General features: G+C 34.4%; 1 protein-coding gene across 1 annotated transcript; it reads right to left on the reverse strand.

Annotated features, from left to right (window-relative positions):
- Positions 1 to 4100: 4100 nt before the first annotated feature.
- On the reverse strand, positions 4101 to 5287 carry LOC145086106 (snakin-2-like). Its single transcript, XM_079023840.1, has 3 exons — positions 5155 to 5287; positions 4657 to 4702; positions 4101 to 4499 (listed from the first exon to the last, which is right to left on the reverse strand). Exons 1-3 carry the CDS (start codon positions 5224 to 5226, stop codon positions 4318 to 4320), a joined length of 300 nt encoding a protein of 99 aa, XP_078879966.1. The 5' UTR covers positions 5227 to 5287; the 3' UTR covers positions 4101 to 4317.
- Positions 5288 to 27767: the final 22480 nt, after the last annotated feature.

Raw genomic sequence — 27767 nt, forward strand, 5'->3', positions numbered from 1 at the left:
GCGACGTTGCAATCGTAATAGAAATATAAAATTAAAAAAATACTTGTATCCTACCTGATTTGTTGCACCGGAGATTCCACACCCAGTGAAAAAACACATCGATACAACCCTCTTACCTTATCAAAAGTCGGTGACTATTCCCACCTTGTAGAGATGTTGTCACGACCAACAAAGTGGAGTTAGTTGTCGGCGCTTGGAGTTGTTGTGCTTTGTAACCTCCTTCAAAGTGGCCATTATAAACCACCTGGAAAAAAAAATTCAATCATATATGACGAATATCACAAATTTTAGGATCTCAATAGAAACCATCAATTCTAGGGTTTCAAGTTTACCTTCAAAATCGAGTCCAGTACAAAATTGGTGGTTCCTGCTTCACTGGACTAAAATCCGACCACCACGGTCCTCTACCTAAACCGCCATGGAAGGAGTAGTATGTGTCGATCTCATCGGTCGATTAGAAGGTAATCGGAGGCATCGATCTAGAAGCATAAGGCCATAAGTTGCGACAATTGTGAGAGAGACGGTGGAATGGTCTACCACCCAATAGAAACCGATTGAAAGAAGGTTTAAAAGCGAGGAACTCTTAAACGGTGGAAAAGGTGTAGACATCTGATTAGAAGTCGGGGAAGTGAAAGAGAGACTTGACACGTGTTCTTCACACTAATCAACTCCTCCCACTTTTAATATGAAAAAGCAAACTTTGACCTTTAATTAACAGCCATCAATCAACACATGGGACAAACTGCAATTCTTAAAAAGAGGAGGGCAATCAGCGACCAAAACAGAGCAAAACTGCAATTCTTAAAGAAGTACAGGGACCGGATATGTAAATCAAGGGACTGGACAAAATATGTCAATTTTACTGTTCCTTTCGTCCACAAATTTAATATATATATATATATATATATATATATATATATATATATATATATATATATATAATAACTTTAATAATAATAATAATAATAAAAGACAATAAAAAAGACAAAAGACAAAAAAGACAAAACAAAAAACAACAAAATGACAAAATATATCTAATCAAAAAATGTATTAAAGACAACAAAACACACAAAAAAAAGGATGCATGAAATAATTTTAATAAATTAAGGGTACATAAAACATGGTTGTTTTATAAGTACCCATTTAACCAATTTTACCCCTAACATAAATCTAATCAATCTTTTACTTTTAAATTGACATTATTTTTTTTTTCTTTTTTTCTTTTTTCTTTTTTTCTTTTATTTATTATTATTATTATTATTATTATAAATTTCGATAACCATATAAAATCCGGAAAACATTTTAAAATTCGAACAACACTATAAATTCGGAAGACATTATAAAATTCGAACGTTTTAGATAGTTGTTCGCAAGAACGTTTTAAAATTCGGAAGACCACGCAAATGTAATACCAAACCAATTAATATATCTGTGATAAATAAAGACAAACTTTGTTTTTGTTCCGTTTTATATAGTCGTTCGAATTTTATTATGTCGTTTAAATTTTTAATGTCGTCCAAATTTTAAAATTTCATCCGAAATTTTAGGATGTTGTCAGAATTTATACGGTTATCGAAATTTATAATAATAATAATAATAATAATAATAATAATAATAATTAAAAAAAAAAACAAAAAACAAAATAAGGAAACAACAAAAAAAGGTAACGAAAAAAAGTCCAAGGTGAGATTGGAAAAACATGAACATACTTATAGCATTAGCTTAAAACAACACCCATATAATAATCTATATCTGCCGAAAAACAATGATTTCTTCTTTGTTTGACGGCTTTAAACTGGACTCATAGCAAGAACCGATGTAAGAAAATTTATTCGCATAAAACTTATTGCTTTTACACTATAAAAACACATAAAATAGGCCTATAGAAACATTGGACTCAAATAAATTATAATAATAAGCTCTTATTTTCCCTCCTCTTCCAATTCTATTAATCTAAAAGCCACCAAATGACATCCTGCATCGACTATTTCCTTTGTGTTTTAGCGGTAATATATAATAATCCGACATTAATTTGTCGAAAAACTATAATACCATTATTCTCATCCACCTATTTTTCAAGGCTTCAAGATTGAATTATAGCCCGTTTTGGATTTAGAATAGCCCATCTGTAAATTTCAGACTTCCGAATTAGCCGGACTTATGGGCCTGTGTCTCCAACCCAATGGTAAGTTTCTGATTTTGTGCTATACATGGGGTGGAACAAGAGCCCTAAAAACAATAGAACTTTTTTATTTTATTTTATAAAACCCATCAATATTAAATTGTCTTTATGTGAATATACACCACCAAACAAAATTAATTAACAATTAACAAATAACTAATAACTAATAAATTAATAATCTTTTAATTTTTTTTGATAAACAACTAGAGATTAAAATACCAAACTAATTATATAATAAATTAATCTTACAAAATAAAATAACGAATTATAGTTAATAAATAGATTTGGACATTTCCAAATAATCTCTCCCCTACTGAAATGTAATTTTTATATCACTTTTTTAATGCTTAATAAATATCTAAAATAATAACTTTATTATAAAGGAATCATATTGTAATGACTAAAGAGATAGATTGTGATCATAAATAATATATTAGTAGATCATTCATATAACTTATTATTTTATTATTAATATAGAAGATATATAACCATTGTTTGGGAAATAATAAATGGTTGTACGATGAGAAGTTTTACAGGTTACTATTTTACTTAGCTTTACTTTTACTTCGTGCAATTAACTTTAGGTCATAGAACTAACAATAATCTTCTGGTCCTACTGCTACTAGGATTCAAGAAGGCAATATTTTTGAGTTTAATATTGTTGTCAAGATTGAAGAAGCGGGTTAATAGCTCGTTTTTTGTTATTTTTATTGAGGTAATTAGTTAGTTTAAGCTTCTAAGTTTTCTAATTAAACAATGTTGGCTTTGATATTTTAAAGTTTAAGTTATATCGCTATTAGTATTTAGTAGATAAATAACCACAGGGGCCGGTTTGTTATGATAATTAATCAATCAAAATTTGTAATTATTGATATGAAATTATAGGTATTTAATACAGAAAAAACCTGGGGGCCATGGCCCCCCTATCCCCTTTTATGTTCTGCCCCTAATTGGTACATCCATAAACTTTTTAAAAATTAATACATTTTTAATAGGTTATTATTGGTAGAAAAGTCCTTCATTATTTTAGCATAGATTATGGAAATGTTAAGTTTTTTTTTAATAGAAAAGTCATTATTACCGGATAAAATTTTTGAATCAACAATTTTGTACGATTTCGCATATTTTAACCAATAATCGATACTTTCTCCGTTAAAAACAAAGTAAGAATTTTTCGGTTAATTTGATCAAATATTTTTGAGACTTTTCTAAATATAATCCAACATAATTGTATATAAATTCTTATAAAAAAACAACTCTTTTATATATACCTCATTCTTTCATTTTCTCTTTACATACGTGTAAGATGGGAACATATAATTAATTGATTTTGATTTTAAGACTTTTTTTAAGATAACTCAATATAATGAAATGTACATTTGAAATATAATAATGTGTTTCTAAAAATAACCACTATATAATATCAAACTTTTCCCTTTTCCCTTTTAATCAGAGCACAACTTAATGAATATCAATTTAGTAAAAGGAGATGATCCGTACATAATAATTTTTTTCCATACATAACAATTGGTGCTTTAAAATGTTGTATTGTACAACTATATAATGCATAAATTGTTGTGTATGAAAAAAAAAAAAAAAAAAAACTGTTATGTACGAATCACTTCTTTTTAGTAAAATTTCGGAGTCTTTTATCCAGATGCTCTTTTGAGACTTTTCAATAAATTAGGTCGAACTTTTCTAACGACAACCCTATATAAATCTTACATATGTCGACACCCTTTTATATATTTGTCCTAGAAGGCTAGAACTATAGTCACAATTGTAGAACCGTAATTGACATCATGTACATGTTACTTTAAGCAAAAACAAGTCGTTTTCCTGTACCACTACAATAAAGATGTATGTAGCTTTTGACAAAAAACATATTATGTCCATAACAAAACCTTCCAACTCGTACTTACATCAAATTCAATTTATTATACAACTTTTATTGCACAAAAATATAATATCATTACAAAACAATTATTCTGGATTTGACCTTATTAAGTATCGATCATACATATGGATAAATAACACTCACCATACAAGAATCCATGGAAAAAAAATATACAATACAATACATATGTAATGAAGGCATCACATCAAAGTTGCACAATTCACAAGTAGTAGAAGCATCATGGACACTTTCTTTTGCCACCATGAGTGGTCATGTTGTAGTAACAAGGGCAGACCTTTTGGTTACCGGAAGTTCCCGGTGGCACACAGCTACAACGAGCACAACATGTCCCACAAGCCCTGTGGCACAAATTCGGCCTTGATGATAACCGACACCTGGCCTTACATGCTGCTCCACAATCTGAATAAAGATTTCACAAAAACATATTTAACTATGCATACTAGAAGTTTCTAAATTAAACGAGTGTTTTTTATGATATATGTACATCAATTAGAAAACAAGAAAATTTCAACAATTTCAATTTGGTTTTATGTGTTTTTAAAAGAAACCAACTTACTGATTTTGGAAGCGGTGATATTACTTTTTCCATGAAGCTCATTCACCTGTGTCATAAAAAGTATGTATAAGAACATTTACAAAAGTATCCAACATATACATATTGTCTCACTACTCAATATGGTTTTCCCAACTTTCAAAAACAATTATTCCAAAAGATTTTATTGTTACCATCTTTATGCTTGCTATACATAGGAATTATTGTTATAGAAGATTAAGAACTTGCTAACATGGTGTTTCATAATGCGTATGTGAAAATCATTTCGATTATCAATTGTAAACATTCATGTTCTTTAATAACAATTGCATGAATTTCTTCTTCCCGTAAATAGAAAAAGGTAAAAGATACTCATGCAATTATGTTAGCAAATTCTGTAAATTAGTTAAAGATGAGATGATTAAACAACTATATAATTAAATGGTCTTCCGATAGAAATCCCATATGTATATACCAAAAATGAAATGAAAGGTAAAATAATAGCGAAGGTGGATCAAATACCAATTCATTAGCTTGAACAAGAAGAATCATAGAGAGAAGAGCAAGAGCAAGAAAAGGCTTGGAGATGGCCATGGCTACGTGAAATCTCTTTGCTTTGTGTTTTGGTTGGTGTCTAAGGTTGGAGACTAGCTTCCTATTTATAGATAAAGAAAAATAACAAACAATAATTAGAAAATAAAAATCCACTTTTTTAAAAATATATATAAAAAAAAACGATCATTTACGTAAAGACATTGACATTGATATAGCCTATAAGTCATTTTACTTCGAAGATATCTTACTAGACCTTATCTGCTAATACTTTGATCGTCACACGTTTGTTACTTTTTTCCACTTTTTCACTAGAAGTAAGCCATGAACCATATTGGTTAACGTATGATCTTTACATATACATGATACACGTTGGGCATATTAAGGATTAGTATTAGATTTTAAATTACAAGATAAAAACCTTTGACTAATATAATAAGATACATTTATGTCTTTTCATTAAATATTTTTGGTTAGGTTAGGAACCACATATGATGCTTGGAATCCATAAAAAGATGATGGTATAAGATGGATGCTTTTGGGTTGTCAACATATATGACAACTATTATTGAGCTATTCCTTTTCTTTTCTTCTAGCCCATTCGTATTGGGTGGTAATAAATAATTAAATAATATAATAAAACAAACGAATACGTGAATGATATTTGGAAGATACTTGGAAACCGACTTTGAGTAGATAAAATATGTCTTGTTCACTTACTAGAAATTCACTTATAAATTAATTGATATATTATTAGTTTTCCTTTTTTAAAACTTAAATACGTGTAATAGTTTTTTTCTTTTAATATGTAACTAGTTGATTAAGCATATAAATTGGAATACATTAATTAAAAAGTGTTCAATAAAATATTTTGAATACAACAACACAGGAGTTGGATTCCTCTCCTCCCACCCACATATAGGATTTCCCAAGTGTTACAAATTTAATAGGAAGATTTTATGCATGACACAATAAGTCCCAGCCAAGTGTGTTCACTTTTAGGATGAGATAAATAGTTAGCTTATCCATGCACTGAATCCTTTTTAATAAAAAATAAGAAAGTTCATATTATTAGAATTAAAAAATAATAATATTAATAATAATAAGATTACCTTTAAACTATTTAAATGGAACAATTACTAATCTAGCTAAATTAAAGAAGTGATTAACAATTTTTAACCAAAAATTAGGATTTGTCCCAAACTAGTCCACGAAACCGTATATGGTTAAAAATAATCTACTGTTTCGTCCAAAACCTACGATTTTAAGTTTTTTTCTTTTTTTTTTTAATGAAAAAAACACTAACTTTTACTGTAAAAGAGATTTTTCTTTTAATATATAGTAGGTATGATATAGTAGTTAAAAAATTAATGTTTTTTTCATTTAAAAAAAAAACCCAAAACCGTAGTTTTTTTAGAGGAAACAGTAGATTATTTTTAATCTACTATTTGGGAAACAGTAGACTTCTCAAAGGAAACAGTAAACCATTTTTTCGTCTATGGTTTCGTAGTGAAAAATGAAAAAAAAAAATTTTATATACAAAAATCAAAACAGTAGGTAAATAGGCGAAACAACAGACCATTTTAACCACCTAGGGCTAGTTTAGGACAAATCCTAATTTTTGTCTAAATAGTGATAAGTCATTAATGAAATTCGTTACATTATTAATTTTCCTTATTTAAATGGATAATTGTTCAAAAGTAAAATAAAGTATAGTCAATTACAGCTATGGTGTATGCGGTTTATATATTTATGCAGATTTGGTCCTAATTTTAGAAATGTGATTTCAAAGTTCCATATGCTTCCCAATTCCATCAGCTATGGTCCCTCTTAGACTCAAAAATGATCCGTTAAATACTTGTAAAAAGACGAAAGTACCCTTTTTTGTCTTCTTACTTATTTTAAACCATATTCTATTAGAGACCTCAATGGTTTCGTACATTTCCACCTTACGTCCTTGAGCCACAAACTCAACAATTCGACCCTTAAATGAGCTTGTAAGAACTAGAAAGGATATTGGTGAATTGCATTTTTATAGTTGTATCAAGTTATAACTAAAAACTTTAAAATTTGATATTATTTTACTTGATTTCCTTTTTTATAAACTTTAATGTTTGACAGAGAGACAATGTAGAATTAAGATAAACTTTCAAAAAAAAAAAGAATAATATCCATTAAATATCTGAAAATGTCGGCTTCAAGTAAATAGTTCCTTATTTTAGCAAGTTAGTCTCCTATGCACATCATATAGCTCAATAATGAATATTGAATTACTTATTTTTCTGTAAATTAATTAACACGAATTAGGTATTATTAGTTCATAACCATTGGAATCTTGTACAAAAGAAGAAAGAGTAAATTGCATGAATTGTTTATATGTTAATGGTATAGTGAAACTATATACAATCTTATTTACATTAAATATATCATAGAAATAACTGGTAAAATGAACTTTGTATATAGTTTTTCTATATACCATTTAACTTAACAATAAGTGGAAGTTTTGCCTTTATTTTCCTCAACCTCCAAAATCAAAAAAATCAAAAACAAAATAACGATACAGGCAGGAACAATTTATGTCATTTACAAAAAGAAAACGTACTACAACTATAAAATGAATAGAATAACGATAAAAAGAAATTAAAGCAAAAATAAGTTCTCATAGATGGATGGCGCACACGTTTGGCAGGTATCTATAGGTCGTTGTACTAGCCAGAAGGGAACAGCAAAAAAGTACGAGCTTTGCTTGATTGCTTCTAATGTATTTAATATCATTATTTTATTTGGTTTTATCTTTGATTTTTCATTATCTCTCGTAAATTTTCACGGGAGTTATGCGAATTATTCAAATAGAAAATGATTGAATTAGAGTAGTTTTCATTGGTCTATGTTTCGGGTTTAGTATAATTTATTTTATTTTAGGGAGATTTTCAAAAAAATCCAATTATTTTGGGAAAAGTTACATCTAAGTCCTAGATTTCTTTTAAATAAAAAAATCCAAGAAACTAGATAAATCTTCCCTTATGTGCATGCCAAGTTGGAAGGGAATGCTGATGTGTCATCTGATTTGGCATGCCTTGTCGCCATAAATCAATTTTTAGAGGGAGAAAGGTTTCGAACACGGGACCTCTCCCACCAAACAAACGCATGTTACCAATTAAGCTAGAAGTCACATATATATTATATCCTTCAGATCTATATATAATCTTTATTTATTTTCATTGTGCAAAAGATTTTTTCTAGGAGAAAAAGAAGCGAAGGTGAATCAAACCAAACGACCCACCCCTCACAAAACACGTCTGCAACCAACTAAGCTAAAACCATTTTATGATTTACTCTCTTCACAGTGGTATATATCTATTAAACTCTTAAGAAATAACTCCATTTATTATTAAAACGCAAACGTTTATATAGTGATTATATGTATTTTGTAAAATAAAAACGAGTATATATATAGGGTTAGGTTCATGTGAGACGGCTTAATTTTGTGAGACCGTGAGACACATTTTTTTATTTTTTTTAGTAAATTCAAGTTCCGAAAATAATATTTAAAAAAAGAATTTTTGGATCTTTCCATTTATTTTGCATTTTAAAATTGTTTTTTAGAATATGTACAGTGTAATATTCTATTAGAATATTTCACGTATTTTTAAAAAAAAAAAACGGGATTTTTTTTTCATTTTTTTTATTTATTTTTAGTTAATTCAAGTTCCGAAAATAATATTTAAAAAAAGAATTTTTAGATTTTTGCATTTATTTTGCATTTTAAAATTATTTTTAGATTTGGTCTCACGGTCTCACAAAATTAGAATGGTCTCAAATTAACCTTAACCTATATATATATATATATATATATATATATATATATATATATATATATATATATATATATATATATATATATATATATGTGAATAATAAATGTAATTCTTTTTTTGAAGTTTAGATATATATTACTGTTTTTTTCGAAGTTTATATATATTTACATTTTTAGATATAATTATAATAATAATAATAATAATAATAATAATAATATATGCTTCAGCATTTTGAGCATTATATGTAATGTTGAGGAGAGTAATTAATAAAAAGTTGATAGCCTAGCGAAAAGTGGTTGACATTGTTAGTGGAAGGTTGTAGGTTTGACTCCCATTTTTCTCATTTTCAATGAAAAGATTCAGCATTTAATACATTGTATACAAACTTTAAGAGAAGAAAGCAAGAAATGACGTCTAGCCTAGTGGAAAATGTGTTTGGTTGTATGTATGAGGTTGTGGGTTTGAATCCTACTCCCCTTACTTTCTCATTAAAGTCCGATTTTTGCATTTCAAAGAACCATATTTTGATGTGGAATGCCACATCAGCATCCATATCAGCCATTGTCTAGCTGGCATGCCATGTGGCATAGGTGACCTTCTCAACATGTCAAAAAGGATTAAAGTGTAAGGTTTATCTGGTTTTTTAAGTTTTTCTATTAAAAAAAATTAGGACTTAAATGTAACTTTTCCCAAAATAATGAGACTTGTCTGAAGATTTCCCTTTATTTTATTTTATTTTTCATTTTGAACACTAAAACCGTAGGTTATTTTATAACCTGCGATTTTCTCTCGACGATCTATGGTTTTCTAAACCGTAGCCTACAGTTAGGCTAAAGTCCACGTTTTTTTTCTCAAATGGATGGAGAGTAGTTTTTTGAAAATTATTTTGATAAAAAATATTGTTTGTAAAAATTTAGAGTAGTTTTTTTGACAATTATTTTGTTAAATTTTTTTTGTAAAATACATAATAGTTTTTTAACAATTATTTTGATAAAATTAATTTTTGCTAAAATATATATTACGTTTTTTAATTTGTTGACTCCTTTTTTTTTGGTAAATTTAACTACTTTTTGGGTAAAGTTGACTACTTTTTTACTAAATTTGATTACTTTCTTGCTAAATTTGACTATTTTTTTTGTCAGAGTTAACTACTGTTTTGAACATAATGTATATGATAACTATTTCATATTTGTGGAATTATTTCATATTTGGGAAGTTTTCTTCTTCATCTTTTTTTCTCAAAATTAACATAATGAGTTGTAACGAGTATTTTGTATTGCTTATTACGAATGAAAGATGTGAGTTTGTTAATTCCCAACTATCATATGTTTGGCCACCGATATATAATCCGAGAATATTTTATTTAGGTGTTGAATTTTACAAAACCATCACGTTCACTGAATTTGTTTATTTGGTGAAGTGCAAGATGAGTCTTCCCAAAGAATCAAAATCAGTATGGCTTATCAACATCCCGAACAACTCTATTATTGTGGCATTGTTGATGATCGTTATATTATAAAACCGATCAAGGTAAAAAAAATGTCATTGCAGATAAATCTGTGTCTATCTATGTGGTGGTTAAATAAGACGTTGGAGGTAACGAAGTGGTTGATAGAGGAAAGGCATATGCAACTAATTTATCAAGCGGAAAAGGGAGTCCACCCCAATAGGTAATTTTAAAAGTCCAAGTAAAATTCAATATCATAGTGTCGCTGAAAATGTAAACGTAGTGCCAAAACCGATTAGGTATGTGGCACTCAAGAATTATAAGTATATCAGTGATAATGAAGTTGGTACATATGTTAATGTTGTGGGTGCAAATCATTACTTTGACCAACAACCTCTAGCCATGGTCAATAAGGTTGGTAATGAATCTGGAAAACAAGAAGTTTCATTTTAGCATGATGGTGAACTAAAAAGATACGATGAGTTTGCAGATGGTGACAAGTTGTATATATCCAACCTAGAGAGTGATTCTAACGGAGAAGAATTTGATGATGAACCTAAACTTATATATTCAGATACCATGTTTCATGGTATGCCCCCATTGTCATCGTGTCCTGTAAATGATGATGTGAACATTCCATGTCAGACGGTGGATATAAATAAAGAGATTAAACTTCTAGAAATTTTTTATAACAAAGAGTTGCTCAAGATTGTAATTGGAAAACAATGGATGGGACAAGGTAAGTAGTATAAGACTACCAGATCGAGAAAAGAAAGGTTCAAGGTGGTTTGTTTGGTAGAAAATTGTTCTTGGATGGTTAGGGCAAGGGGAATCAAATCGACTACTGCTTTCCAAGTAACAAAAGTTGTTGACCAACACATATTTTGTGCAACAAAATTGTAGTCTAATCATCGAAAATAAAAAAAGGTTCTCGGCCACTTTATCGCTGGAGTATTGGCCGAAGATTATAAGAGATTTTATCGGGGTAATGAAATTGTAAGGGACATCAATTTGGAATTTCCAATCAATATCACATACCAACAAACATGGCGGGCAAAACAATATGCGTTGTTGATGTTAAGAGGTACCAAAGAGGATTCATTCACCAAACTACTAACGTATGTGGACAACTTGGTCAAGCATAATCCAAGAACTATTACTCAAATAAGAACAAACGATGATGATCAGTTTGAGTTCGTGTATATTATGCTGGGTTACTCGGTAAGCAGTGATATTTTTTATAACAATATATAACATATGAATTATAATTGGTATTTGTTAATGAAATTACAAATAATTGTAGGTTTAAGCGTTCATCAAATATTGTAAGCTGACCTTAATAATTGAGGCTGGTCACCTAAAGGGTGAATTCAAGGGTATGATGTTGCTTGCAGTGACAATGGACGGTCAAAACCAAATCATATATGTTGCTTATGCCATATGTAAAAGTTAATGTACAGAAACATGGTCTTGGTTCCTTCGAAAACTACGTGAATGTATAGGCAACGTGGAGGACCTTACATTCATATCTGATAGAGCTCCATCCATAGTGACGTCAATTGCAAATATATTTCCTCACCCCTATCATGGAATATGTGGTATCCATTTGTATTTCAACATTTCAACAAAATTTGGAAGCATCGATACAATACACTCATTATTTTAGGAGACATGCAAAACCTATACTATTAGAAAATTTGATAATGGGATGAAAAAAATTAAAAGGTAAATGTTGGTGTATGGGAATACCTACAAAACATCAAGCCAGAAAGATGGGCCAAGGCACATTTTCATGGCAATCGGTATTTTCTTATGACATTTGTCACACCCCCAAACCAGAATGGCGGAAACATTCGGGGGTGGATGATTTCACGTAGTATCATAACAATTGAATATTGTAAAGAAAGTAACACAACCATCATATATATATATATATATATATATATATATATATATATATATATATATAATAAAAACATACATTGTTGCGTTATACATGTTTCCAAAAGAATATTACAATATGATGAGGTAAAATGTTTGATAATAAACGCCTTTAGCGTTCCTTCTTCAAAGGCTAGTAGTTACCTGTATTACTGATTCCCTGAGAAATACAAGTGGTTTCGAAAAAGTGTCAACAATAAAATTGGTGAGTTCATAAGTGTTTTGTATTGAAAAGTATGTCTTTTTGGTAGAAAATCGATGAACGTGGTTTTCGGAAAATCCAATATTTTCTATATACAGTTTGAAAAGTTCCCAAAGTTGGAGTGCGTTAGTATTTTTCGTACTTGAATGATAAAGATAAACTTTGTGCTCAAAATAGTGTAAATACTGAATGCATATATGGATCTCGTAAATCAAACTTCTTTTTATACGTTCATGTGAGTCTTATAACCATACTATTGACACAGACTGCCTATAACAACATTCTTCAGGTGTTGTAGTGTTATGACATTTGTCACCCCAGACTTGCCGGTCTAACTGTAGCTAACAATTTAGGTGCGGGGTTGTCAATCCCGTATAGATCTATACACAAGTATCACGCTCTCCCTCCAAGAGATTATGGTATATAATACAGGAGTTGAAATGCATACATAAGAGTACGTTGAAGTTCAAATATCTCACATCAATTAGTATAAATAGATTTACGATAAGGAAGACTTTACTTCATTTTTGTTGAAAGTATTTCGTTTTTCAAGATGTATACATAAGAATGTATGAATAACTTGCTAACTATACCCATTATAGTTTTTCAGAAAGTATGTTCCATTTGATGAAAATAACTTGATGATATACTAACCCTTATACGTAAAGTAAGATGTTGGTATCGATAATTAATAAGATAGATGTTACATTTATGTTCATAAAACGATACGTTTACTTGTATTCTACTTGTATTCCCCCCCTAAAACATGAAAAGACTTGAAAAGTAGGGGTATGAACTCACTTGTTTGGTTTGAAGAGAGTGGGACTAGAGTCGAGCAGAACTTCAACCGCGGAAAGTTGCGTCTTCGAGCTCCTCGGGGATCTCGGTAGCGTAGAACCTTCGTCGGGGGCTCGGGTGTGGAAATCGAGGGTGTCGGGATGGCTTTTGGGGCTTACAAGTGTGTGAGAGTGAGTGGAAGTTTGAGAATGTGTGCCACAAATCCGTAGCTTATGCCTTCCATTTATAGTGCTGGAAAGGCGAGTACGCTGGGCGTACTTCGGTTACGCTGGGCGTAACTTTGCATCATGGCTTACGACTCGAGTCTAGCTAGGCGTAGAGCTGTAGCCGATGGGACTCGACCCTGCACCTGAGTACGCTGGGCGTACTCCTACATTACGCTGGGCGTAATCCTGGCTTCCGTCTTCTAAATTTCGTAACTTTCGCGTACGGGCTCCGTTTTTTGCGTTCTTTATATCCACGCGTAGGTGAGATTATGCTCTACAACTTTCATTTAGACTCCGTCGGCTAGTTTTGATTTATTTTTAATGCTATGTTTTTAATAGGCCGGGACTGCTAAAGTCCGTTAAAAATTCATAGTTTCTTTATTCGACGTCGGTTTTTGTTTGTCTTTTTATCATTTTACTCCTATTGTGGAGACCTTCAACTTTTTTTTAGGTTGCGATAACTAATTAACGCTCGATCTTCAATTTGAGTTTTTAGCCCTCTACTACTGTTACGAAACTTAGAAAATTCGTAACTTCTTCATACGAGGTCCAAATTGGGTGATCTTTTTATGTATGTTTACAGTTTAACGAGCTCTACAACTTTTGTTTAGATACTTAAGGCTAAAATGCACTTTATTGTAATTTCACTTTTTACGTTAAATCGTCTTTTACCGGGTGTGTCATAAATATTTGAGTGGTTATAGTTTCCTCCATATAACCCGGTTGCGAATGTTCTTTATGTTTTTGGAAACCTTGGCACGATATCTAACATTTGATGTATCCCAATTTAGGTATTTAAACACTTTATTTTTGAGGTTAATTTCGTTAGTTCCAAATAGTTTTCGTTGTATTTGACTTTTGAGCGTTACATTGCTTTTTGGAAAAATATAGGGTCGTCACAACATCAAATAGTGCAGAGTCGATACATTTAATGTCAAGATTTTCAAGAAAGATGCCAATATTGATGTTGATTGAGTTTTTTTGTGCAACAATGCAACAATGGACTTTTCAGAAGCGTAATTTTGCAGGTACTAATATTATATATATATATATATATATATATATATATATATATATGTAAAATAGTACTTGAAATGTTATTTTACTACTTATATGACATTATGAAATTATGTCTACTTTTTTAGCTGAAGCAAAAACAACACTCACCCCATGGGTTAATATGATTATACAAGCAAATAAGAATGCTTGTAATAATTGGATTGTGTACCCTATCTCAAATAGTATACTTGAAGTGAAAATCTCTACTTAAAAAAGTGTCATTGTTGATTTCCAACAAAGAACATGTACATGTAGGCGGTGACATATAGATGACTCACCTTGTGGGCATGTCATAAAAGTCCTCACAATGAAATATTATGAAGATTGTTTGGAATTTTCTTTAAAAGCTTACTTTATAGAGACATCGAGGAAAACTTACGAGGAGTGTGTGAACCCTCTGCCAAGTCCATTTGAGTGGGATATCCCCGATGATTTGAGGATTGTGAAGCCACCCATAATGGAGAGACGTCAGCCGAGTAGGCCAAGAAACATTGGCCGTATTTCATCGCAAGGTGAGCGTCACATATGACAAGAACGTCCTACAAACAATCAATTTGGATGCACGAGGAATGATTGTATGGGTAGGGGTTCCGGGAGCGGATCTAAGGGGGGAAATTTGAAACAAAAGGGGATAACGACTGATGAATTGTTATCCATAAGCATGTCACAAAACAAAAGCGTGTACCGTACTGTTGATTTCGACAACACATTTGATTTAAAATGTCCTTAGATTAATGTAGGAAAGTAATGAATTCTCGTATTTCTAATTTGTATTGCGTGTATTAAACTACACTTCTGAGATTATTAATTAAATCTAGTACCCAACTTATTATCTACTTTATTCCATGAAAAATAAAACACAAACATAAAGCACTATAGAAAACGAGATACACCAATAGCAAACATTATATAAGACATTTCACATAAGAGAGCATTCTACATGAAATATTGGTTATTTTTAACTAGAATCCAAGCGTCCTCATACTCGAAGTCACTTCCCTCATGCTAAAAAACGTAATGATCTTTTACAATTTCTAAAAGATCTTACACGTGTTTGTAATAATAGTTACTATTTTTAAGATGATGATACCATCAACAGAACCATGTGATTTTTTTCCTTTAAATCCATCCACTTACCAACAATATCTTCTTGACCCTGGTGTTTTCCTGCTCCTAACGAGAGGTTAAACATAACTGTTATGCGGGTCCATTCATCACCTTCAAAGCAATTAGGGGTAACCATGGTTGTTACACCCTCGTAAACGTTCACCTAACATTGTATTACGATCATCACCTCTCTTATCATCCATGGACGTGGAGTATTGGACAGAGCAGTTGCATTGGAAGAAGTTGTTTGATTGGAGGTCATTTTTGAATTTGGTTGTTAGACTATTTAATATTAAAGGAGTACTTAAATAAGAAAAAAGGACTAACAAACAATTATGTGGATTCCCATAAATACTATTTGAAATGACAAATCTACTGTTCAAAATGGCAATACATTATACAAGCTACAAAGTAGTAGTCGAAGTATATGAAATGTAATCAAATAATGTCAAAGAGTAGTCCAATTGTCAAATACATGACTCAAAAATACTGTTTGAAATGACAATATATTATGTAGGATAAAAAAATGTAGTCAAAGTATATCAAATAGTAGTTAATTAATGTCAAAGAGTAGTCAAATTGTCATATACCTGACATAGAAATACGGTTTGAAATGACAAATCTACTGTTCGAAATGACAATACGTTATGCAGGCTAGAAAATAGTAGTTAAAGTCTATGAAACTGTAGTCAAATAATGTCAAGGATTACTCAGATTTTCATATACCTTACACATAAATTGTCACACCCCAAAACCAAGAACGGCGGAAACGTTTAGGGGTGGAGGACGTCATGTGAAGTATCATAACAGTCTAAAGTAGTAAACAAGCAACAACATCATCCATTGCATTAAAAAGTAAAGTTTTAATACATGTGTGTTCTTTGATTGTAATAAGACACCAAAATTTGTAATCAAAATAAAAGACGAGTCTTGTCTGTGCTCCGTCTTCTCAAAACCTGGTCATCGTACCTGTCTACTGGTGACCTGAGAATACAAGTTATTTTGAAAGCGAGTATCAGCATAAAGCTGGTGAATTAATAAGTATTTAAGTGTCATTACCCTGTTTTGGAAAGCTGTTATGAATGCCATGTAAATCTTCGAAGGAAACATTTGATATAAGTATGAAAACCCTAGAAAATCCCATATTTCCTATTAGTATAAGAGTAGTCTTCTACCAAGACCCAAATGTTTTGAAAGTAGTCTTCTACCAAGACTTGTATGTTTTGCTGTAACAAAGATGGTTTTTCCCGCAAAGGACTACTATTTAACAATATATAGTCTACCTCATCGTTTATGTGAATGTATCACAAAGTAAAAGTAATGGGGAAAATATAGCCATAAAATTATTATCCTTTTGCATTAGGATAAACACGACATCGCGACTGCCGAAACGTATTAACCTTGAGCATTCGTAGATGTTCATTCTCCTCTATAGCTAACAGCAGGGTGTAGGAATGGTTAGTCCCATAAAGATACCCCTAATATAAGTATTAACCGTAGGCATCCGTAGATGTTCATTACCTCTGTTGCTAACAGGTGGGTGCCGGAATGGTTAGTCCCGCATAGTATCCTTTTGTACTAGGATAGACAGAACTAAACTACACGTATGATATGTAATAGTATCTAGGTACAAGTATCCATGTAAGTGTATCCATGTAAGTGTATCCATGTAAGTGTATTCATGTAAGTGTATCCATGTAAGTGTATCTCTTCATATAACATTTAGTATAGACTCATGAATGAACTGACTTTGGTGTAATTCCTTGTAATAGAAATAATGTTTTGCATCTCCTAACTATCCCTATAATAGTTTTCGGGAAGGTAATTAATGTCCAAGAAGGTTTATACACCCTTGCTACACAAGAGTGTGGGAAAACTGAATGAAGGATGAAAACTATCATATCAATACATATATAATATAACATAATTGTATAGTTATAGTTTTGATCAAGAAGATGAAAAATGGTTTTGTAAGACATTTAAGAGTTTTGAACAATAGATAACAATGACTTGATGCTATTTTAATAAACATTTCAAAAGTAATACATTTGATAACAAAGTATTTATATGATAGAAAACCATTTTATGCATCACATTTTGAAGTATGTGAAATCAGCTGGATGAAAGCATAGTTATAAATCACATGTGATTGATTCATTAACATGCTGTTTTCTACTTGTATTCCCCCCATTAAAGCATTTAAAATCATTTAAAATATTGATTAATGGGTATGAACTCACCTGTAGATGGTGGTTTGGATGAACTGAATGATTTAGGATTGCTAAGTGTCAAGTGAAGACTTGTACACACTCGAAGATCCTAGTTAACATATAATCACACATATATGTATCCAATTAGTCTTTAAACTACTAATTGACAATGTTAAGACATCCTAGAACATGCTAAACACCTTATATAAGTGTTATAATCCCTAAGGATTGCATCTAAGTTGTTGTAGGACAAAGCTATTGGGTTTAGGGTTTCCAAAGAACCCCTTTCTTGAGTTTACTCCCCAAGGACCATAAAACAATGAGTTTACGGCTGTAATCTCCTATGATTTTGGTCATTTGTTGTTTTGAAGCCTTAAATGTCCCTTAGAAGTGTTTCCACTTGATGGATTAGTCCTTGGAAGAGATTAGGGCACCCTTTACCTCTATTTGAGGAGTTCACGGCCCTAAGACCAATTCCCTTAGGGATTGCGGCCGTAATCTCTCATGGACATGGTATTTTTGCACTTTCAAGTCCTATACACATTAATGTATGAGTCTAGTCTAGTTTCACAAGGAAGGGAAGGGACTAGGGCACACTTTTGGCCCTTAAAGAAGGGTTTACGGTCCAAGGTGTTCTTGGGCCGTAAACTCTTTGATCTTGATGTTTCCTTATGATTTCTTGATGCTAAGACACATAACAAGCCCTATAACACTCTTAGATAGAAGGACTTAAGATTTGGAATGAAAAGTTGAAGATCCTTGAGAGAGAATCGGGTTTTTCTCTAGTTGGAAATGGAACAAATGAATAAATATGACTAAGGACCATATATATACCCCTTGGGTTTTGGACTGCAAACTCCATGTTTGGGTCATATATTTCCAATTTCTTGAAGTATGAAATGTTATTGTTGCAGAATAAACCCTAGGACATCCCCTCTCCTGGCATCTCCTAAAGTGTTAATCACAGAATACCCAAACTTATCCCAAATAGTCTGAAAATTAACAATAACTGTTTTGACTTCTATTGACTTGGTATGTAGTACAGAATGGAAATTTCGGGTTGTCACATCATCCCCCCGTTAGAAGGAATTTCGTCTCAAAATTAGAATTTAAGCAATTAAGTAGTTACAAATAACTAAGCAAAAAGATGAGGATATTTCAGTTTAATCTGATCCTCTCGCTCCCAAGTGAATTCCGGTCCTCGCTTGGCGTTCCAGCGAACCTTCACTATCGGGATACGACTTCGCTTCGTTCGCTTGACCTCTCGGTCCATGATCTCTACTGGTTCTTCCACGAAGTTGAGACTCTCGTTAATCTCGATCTCGTCGAGTGGGATTACCAGTGTCTCATCAGATAGACACTTTTTCAAGTTCGAGACGTGGAAGGTAGAATGTACGTTACTGAGTTCGCGTGATAGATTGAGTTTGTAAGCTACGGGGCCGATTCAGGCAAGAATCTCGAAAGGCCCTATGTATCTTGGATTGAGCTTCCCACGCTTTCCGAAGCGTATCAAGCCCTTACAGGGTGAGACCTTCATTAGAACCCGGTCGCCCACCTGGAATTCCAACGGTTTCCTTCGCTTGTCAGCGTAGCTTTTCTGTCGGTCTCTAGAAGCTTTCAATCGTTCACGAATTTGAACAATCTTCTCTGTCATTTCCCGAATGATCTCCGGACCCGTGAGAGTGCTTTTGGGAACTCGTCCCTTAGCTAACTAGGTATCACCCACCTCAGCCCAGCATAGAGGGGATCTGCACTTTCGCCCATAAAGGGCTTCGAAAGGAGCTGCCTTTATGCTCGTGTGATAACTGTTGTTGTAGGAAAATTTGACACAGGCTCGCAACATATCTTCTAAGGTTTGGATAGTTCTCTCACTTTGTCCGTCGGTATGTGGATGGTAGGCTATACTCATGTCCAGCCTAGTTCCTAGGGAACTTTGTAGTGACTGCCAGAACCTAGAAGTGAATATACTATCTCTATCTGAGATAATGGATATGGGAACACTGTGCAGTCGTACAATCTCCCTAATGTAGGTTCTCGTAAGTTTCTCCATTTTGTCGGTTTCTTTGATGGGTAGGAAGTGTGCAGACTTGGTCAATCTGTCGATGATGACCCATATGGTATCAAGTCCACCCGTTGTCTTGGGCAACTTGGTTATGAAGTCCGTAGTTATCCACTCCCACTTCCATTCTGGTATCTCCGGTTGTTACAGAAGACTGGAGGGTTTCTGGTATTCGACCTTTACCTTCGCGCAAGTAAGGCATTTACTTACGAAGGTAGCAATATCAACTTTCATGTTAGGCCGCCAATATAACTTTTTAAGATCCGAATACATCTTATCTGAACTTGGATGGGTGGAATAACGGGTGTTGTGTACCTCTGTCATGACCAAGTCTCTGAAGCCACCTTGTTTCGGTGTCCAGATCCGATCCATGAGGTATAAGGCTCCGCCACCCTTGACTTCCAAGTTCTTATCCATCCCTCTCAGGGATTCACTTGCCACATTTTCAGGTTTCAAAGCGTCTAGCCGAGCCTCCTTAATTTGCGTGGACAAGTGTGAATGGATAGTTAGAGTCAAAGATTTGACTCTACGACCAGAGTATTCTTTCCGACTTAGGGTGTCAGCTACTACGTTAGCTTTACTCGGATGATAATGAATTTCGCATTCGTAATCACTGAGTAGTTCAAACCACCGTCGTTGTCTCATGTTGAGCTCCTTCTGGTCGAAAATATGTTGTAGACTTTTGTGGTCGGTAAAGATCGTGATTTTTGTACTATACAGGTAGTGTCTCCAGATCTTCAGAGCAAACACAACTGCTCCTAGTTCAAGATCGTGGGTGGTGTAGTTAACCTCATGTGTCTTTAGCTTCCTCGAGGCATAGGCATTGACCTTACCTCGTTGCATCAGGACACATCTGAGTCCTTGATTTGACGCATCGCAATAGACAACGAAGTCTTCTATTCTTTCGGGGAGGGATAGTATTGGTGCGGTGCACAAGGCTCGCTTGAGCGTTTGGAATGCTCTTTCATGTTTCTCTTCCCAGTCAAAGGCCACGCCCTTCTGGGTCAATGTCGTAAGAGGTTTCACTATGCGGGAGAAGTTCTGAATGAACCTGCAATAGTAGACAGCGAGACCTAGAAATTGACGAATTTCTATAGGTGTCTTCGGTGCCGACCAGTTCTTAATGGCCTTGATTTTGGAAGGGTCCACGTGTATTTCCTCTTCACTAACAACGTGACCCAAGAATTCGACTCTTCGAATCCAAAATTCGCACTTAGAGAATTTCGCGTAGAGCTTCTCCAATTGTAATGTTTCCAAGACTCTTCAGTGATGTTGACTATGTTCTTACTTACTTCTAGAGTAGATGAGTATGTCATCGATGAAAAGAATGACAAACTGATCCAAGTAAGGACGACACACCCTATTCATTAAATCCATGAATACTGCGGGCGCGTTAGTTAATCCGAACGGCATCACTACGAATTCGTAGTGCCTATAACGAGTTCAGAAGGCTGTTTTGGGAACATCCTCCTCTAACACTTGTAGTTGGTGATATCCGGATCGCAGATGTATCTTCGAGAAGTAGTTGGCTCCTTGAAGTTGATCAAATAAATCGTCTATGCGGGGCAAGGGATAACGATTTTTAATGGTAAGCTTGTTGACTTCCCTATAGTCGATGCACATACGAAACGATCCATCTTTCTTCTTGACAAACAAGACCGGTGCTCCCCATGGTGAGAAGCTTGGCCTAATGAATCCCTTCTTGAGAAGTTCGTTAAGTTGACTGGAAAGTTCCTGCATGTCCGCCGGTGCTAGACGGTAAGGAGATTTGGCTACGGGAGTAGCCCCTGGCACAAAGTCGATTCTGAACTCGACTTGGCGTTGTGGTGATAATCCGGGAAGTTCTTCTGGAAAGATGTCGGGAAAGTCGCGTACTTCGGGGATGTTCTTAATGTCTTTTACTTCTTGACTTGTATCGACGAAGTGTGCGAGGAATGCATGATATTCCTTTCGCAAGCACTTCTGAGCTTGGATGAACGAAATGATGCGAAGGCTCGTACTAGGTTTGTCGCCATAGATAACTAAGGTTTCGCTGTTAGGAAGGTTAAGACGAACTGCTTTTTCAAAGCACATGATGTCGGCGCGAAGAAGACTCAACCAATCCATGCCGATAATAACATCGAAACATTTAGTTGGGACCGGCATGAGGTCTATCTTGAAAGTATGACCATCTAAAGTCAAAGTACAACCTATGTATATGCAGTTAGTACTTTCCGTTTTCCCGTTTGCCATTTCTACTGTGAATGATTTATCTAATGCACATGTTTTTTGTTTAAGTAGGTGTGCAAATTTATGACTTACGAAACTTTTCTCTGCTCCACTGTCGAAAAGTATGCAAGCATATGAGTTATCGAGGAGAAACGTACCAGTAACTATCGTAGGATCAGCTACTACTTCCTCGTGGCCCATGGCCATAACTCTTCCTACTCTGCCAGCCATCCCCGCCTTAGGGCGGTTCCTCTTGTAGTGGCCTACCTCGCCACAACCGTAGCAAGCTTAGCCCACACTGGCGTTAGGAACTTGGGCGGTCGGCCCTGCTGGAGTCTTGTAGAAACGAGCTGTATGCCCCTTCCTGTTGCAGTTAGAGCACTGCATCTCCTTGCAAGGTCCATGGTGATGGAAGTTGCATTTGTTGCACTTCGGAAGATTTCCAGCATAACTTTTTGCTGGTAAGGGGTTTGTAGGGACAACATGGGTTACTGTGGCAGCATTGATTGCCACAAGTTGTTGTCTCTTTGAGGACTCTTGCGAAGCTCCTCTTTTCCTCTTGTTCCACCCCTTCTTCTTGTTGTCATTGTTGTCTCCCTTTTGTGGCTGGGGTGTTGGGATTGTCGGGTTCTGGTGTTTCCCGTGATCTATTAGAGATTGTGCCAGCTCCTTGGCGCTGTCAAAAGTGATAGGCTTGGATGCTAACATACTTGAATGGATCGGGGGCGACAGTCCCCAGATGTATCTCTCTATTTTCTTGGTCTCGAGAGCAACCATATCAGGGCATAGAATTGCCAGATCACAGAACCTATTCGTATAGGTTGATATGTCGGAACCAACCATTTCTAGACCCAAGAGTTCCTGTTCGAGTTTTTGTATTTCCCCTCGAGAACAGTACTCTCTCATCAGCATGGCTTTCAAGTTTTCCCAGCTGATAGAATTTGCCACCACAATAGTCAGAGACTTAACATGGCCATTCCACCAAGTTAGTGCTCTGTCAGAAAAGGTACAAGTAGCAAACTTGACCTTGTTGCCCTCCGGGCAGGCGCATATTTCAAAGACCGCTTCCGTCTTTTCAATCCATTGCCTTAAGACCATAACCCCACCAGTTCCATTAAAGTTCCGGGGTTTAGCATTCGTAAAGTCCTTGTAGGTGCATTTCCTGGGATGCCCATGGCTCTCGCCGTGGTTGGAGGGATGCACACCTGATCCCGATCCACTAGGGCAGGAGTATTGATGGTTGACACAGAAGCTGCTACGGCTGCTGTGAAGGCTGCCTGGAACATAGTGGCATCGAAAGGAGGAGGTGGTTGGGGTGGTTGAGGAGGTGGTGGAGGTGGTGGTATCGGTGTTTCGTTATTTAGGTTACACCTTGGGTTTCTGCGTGGCAACATCTTTTAACTATATGTTTAAAAAGATGGCAACATTGATAAGAATAAATGAATAATGAGAGTGAGTCATGGACTAACTCTCCATAGTCCAACAGCACAATGAATAGTATGTTTGAATGAAGATGATAGCATTTGGATAATAATTTCCATATGATTAGATATCTGTCAATAATACTGGAATTACAGATGTAACAAGTTTGGGAAAAGTGGCCTAGAAGTAGGCCTTACATTAACCAAGATAGGAAAATTTTGATAGAACTATGACTAGATCAAGACCTAACGGGTCTAAGATTTACAAGGATAGGAAATTAGACCAAAGTTTTTACATAAACTAGGTTATATCCAAAAGATGAGTCGATGATATTCTATCGGCGACGAGAACTGCTAGCATGAGTTCTTGATCCTGACAGTAGGCGTTCTATGTCCCTTATACACCTGTCAGCTCTCACTTGTTGAGCTCAAAGTTCCCTAACTTCAGCTTGGGTTTCAGTAAGTTCTCTCTGAAGAGCAGTATTGCGGACCAGAGTCCTTTCCTGAGCAGACTCTAGTTGGCGAATGCAGACAGTGTTAACGCCAGAGTTGGCGTCAATCTCTAGGACTCAATTGATAGTTGATTGACCCAATATCGTGTTCCGAGAAATCCTACGAACCATGATGGGTATGACCCTGTCAGCAGAACCTCCCTCAGTGAGGTTGTAGAAGCTTCTGTCTCTATTGTAAGGGATAGGTTGACCCTGTTACTGACTCCACCTATTCAAGTTTGTGGCCCACAGAGGTGTGGGTCCTTGAAATGCGGGACGGGGGTTCAGCTTTGGGTTTTGAGTAGCTGGAGGTAGGTTGTTGACTTCAGGCTCCGAGTCAGAACTATCAGAAAAACCCTCAGCATGGTGATCATCCAAAGGGATTGGGTGATCATCTTCTGGTTCTTCCTCTAGCCATCCAGCGTTGCCTTGGTTTGGGAAGTACGGGTCGCTGTGGTGAAATCAAGCCATTAAAATCTACGCGAGAAAAGGGATATAAGAAATAACTAAATAGACGAACTAACTAAGATAATTACAATAAGACCAAATACCCCTATGGTATTTCTCTATGGTTGTGTTGGTAAGTTTTTAGACTTGTTGCCACATCACAACCATTCTTGGGCATATGCTAGTCACTCCTTGGACCAGCATAGTTGATCAGGCTATGCCACTCCCAAGACTGACCATATATCCCCAGGCGTAATTGTGATATTCAACAATCGTAATACTTTTGTTCTTGTCGTTGTGACACCGATTTTAGTATGAATACATGCACGTATACTTACTTAAATATTTTAGTATTTAAAAGTATAAACTCTTAGTCAGAGTGTTTTAATCCCAATGTATTTATAGTTAGTATATCTTTTATGTGTTGATATACTATATTCACTATAAACAAAGCTCTGATACCAATCTGTCACACCCCAAAACCAAGAACGGCGGAAACAATCAGGGGTGCAGGACGTCATGTGAAGTATCATAACAGTGTAAAGTAGTAAACAAGCAATAACATCATCCATTGCATTAAAAGTAAAGTTTTAATACAAGTGTGTTCTTTAATGGTAATAAGACACCAAAATATGTAATCAAAATAAAAGACGAGTCTTGTCTGTGCTCCATCTTCTCAAAACCTGGTCATCGTACCTGCTACTGGTGACCTGAGAATACAAGTTATTTTGAAGGCGAGTATCAGCATAAAGCTGGTGAATTCATAAGTATTTAAGTGTCATTACCCTATTTTGGAAAGCTGTTATGAATGCCATGTAAATCTTTGAATGAAACATTTGATATAAGTATGAAAACCCTAGAAAATCCCATATTTCCTATTAGTATAAGAGTAGTCTTCTACCAAGACCCAAATGTTTTGAAAGTAGTCTTCTACCAAGACTTGTATGTTTTGAAAGTAGTGTTCTACCAACACTTGTATGTTTTGTTGTAACAAAGATGGTTTTTCCCGCGAAGGACTACTATTTAACAATATATAGTCTACCTCGTCGTTTATGTGAATGTATCACAAAGTAAAAGTAATAGGGAAAATATAGCCATAAAAGTATCATCCTTTTGCATTAGGATAAACACGACATCACGACCTCCGAAACGTATTAACCTTGAGCATCCGTAGATGTTCATTCTCCTCTGTAGCTATCAGTAGGGTGTAGGAATGGTTAGTCCCGTAAAGGTACCCCTAGTATAAGTATTAATCGTAGGCATCCGTAGATGTTCATTACCTCTGTTGCTAACAGGTGGGTGCCGAAATGGTTAGTCCCGCATAGTATCCTTTTGTACTAGGATAGACAGAACTAAACTACACGTATGATATGTAATAGTATTTAGGTACAGGTATCCATGTAAGTGTATTCATGTAAGTGTATCCATGTAAGTGTATATCTTCATATAACATTTAGTATAGACTCATGAATGAACTAACTCTGGTGTAATTCCTTGTAATAGAAATAATGTTTTGCATCTCCTAACTATCCCTATAATAGTTTTCGGGAAGGTAATTAATGTCCAAGAAGGTTTATACACCCTTGCTACACAAGAGTGTGGGAAAACTGAATGAAGGATGAAAACTATCATATCAATACATATATAATATAACATAATTGTATAGTTATTGTTTTGATCAAGAAGATGAAAAATGGTTTTGTAAGACATTTAAGAGTTTTGAACAATAGATAACAATGACTTGATGTCATTTTAATAAACATTTCAAAAGTAATACATTTGATAACAAAGTATTTATATGATAGAAAACCATTTTATGCATCACATTTTGAAGTATGTGAAATCAGCTGGATGAAAGCATAGTTATAAATCACATGTGATTGATTCATTAACATGTTGTTTTCTACTTGTATTCCTCCCATTAAAGCATTTAAAATCATTTAAAATATTGATTAAGGGGTATGAACTCACCTGTAGATGGTGGTTTGGATGAACTGAATGATGTAGGATTGCTAGGTGTCAAGTGAAGACTTGTACACACTAGAAGATCCTAGTTAACATATAGTCACACATATATGTATCCAATTAGTCTTTAAACTACTAATTGAAATTGTTAAGACATCCTAGAACATGCTAAACACCTTATATAAGTGTTATAAGCCCTAAGGATTGCATCTAAGTTGTTGTAGGACAAAGCTATTGGGTTTAGGGTTTCCAAAGAACCCCTTTCTTGAGTTTACTCCCCAAGGACCATAACACAATGAGTTGATGATCGTAAACTCTTGAGTTTATGGCCGTAATCTCCTAAGGTTTTGGTAATTTGATGTTTTGAAGCCTTACATGTCCCTTAGAAGTGTTTCCACTTGATGGATTAGTCCTTGGAAGAGATTAGGGCACCCTTTACCTCCATTTGAGGAGTTCACGGCCCTAAGACCAATTCCCTTTGGGATTGCGGCCGTAATCTCTCATGGACATGGTATTTTTGTGCTTTCAAGTCCTATACACATTAAGGTATGAGTCTAGGCTAGTTTCACAAGGAAGGGAAGGGACTAGGGCACACTTTTGGCCCTTAAAGAAGGGTTTACAGTCCAAGGTGTTCTTGGGCCGTAAACTCTTTGATCTTGATGTTTCCTTGTGATTTCTTGATGCTAAGACACATAACAAGCCCTATAACACTCTTAGATAGAAGTACTTACGATTTGGAATGAAAATCTAAAGATCCTTGAGAGAGAATCAGGTTTTTCTCTAGTTGGAAATGGAACAAATGAATAAATATGGCTAAGGACCATATATATACCCCTTGGGTTTTGGACCGGAAACTCCATGTTTGGGTCATATATTTCCAATTTCTTGAAGTATGAAATGTTATTGTTGCACAATAAACCCTAGGACATCCCCTCTCCTGGCATCTCCTAAAGTGTTAATCTCAGAATACCCAAACTTATCCCAAATAGTCTTAAAATTAACAGTAACTATTCTGACTTCTATTGACTTGGTATGTAGTACATAATGGAAATTTCGGGTTGTCACATAAATACTATTTGAAATGACAATTCTACAGTTCGAAATGACAATACATTATCAACCTTGCATTTCAGATTTTAATCTAATTTTCCGGCTCCTACATATATATATGTGTCCGCATGTGGTAAGACCCTTACCTTCACAA

Source organism: Lactuca serriola, chromosome 2 (assembly GCF_051521515.1).
Source record: "Lactuca serriola cultivar US96UC23 chromosome 2, Lser_US96UC23_V15, whole genome shotgun sequence".
NCBI classification, from domain to species: Eukaryota; Viridiplantae; Streptophyta; class Magnoliopsida; order Asterales; family Asteraceae; genus Lactuca; species Lactuca serriola.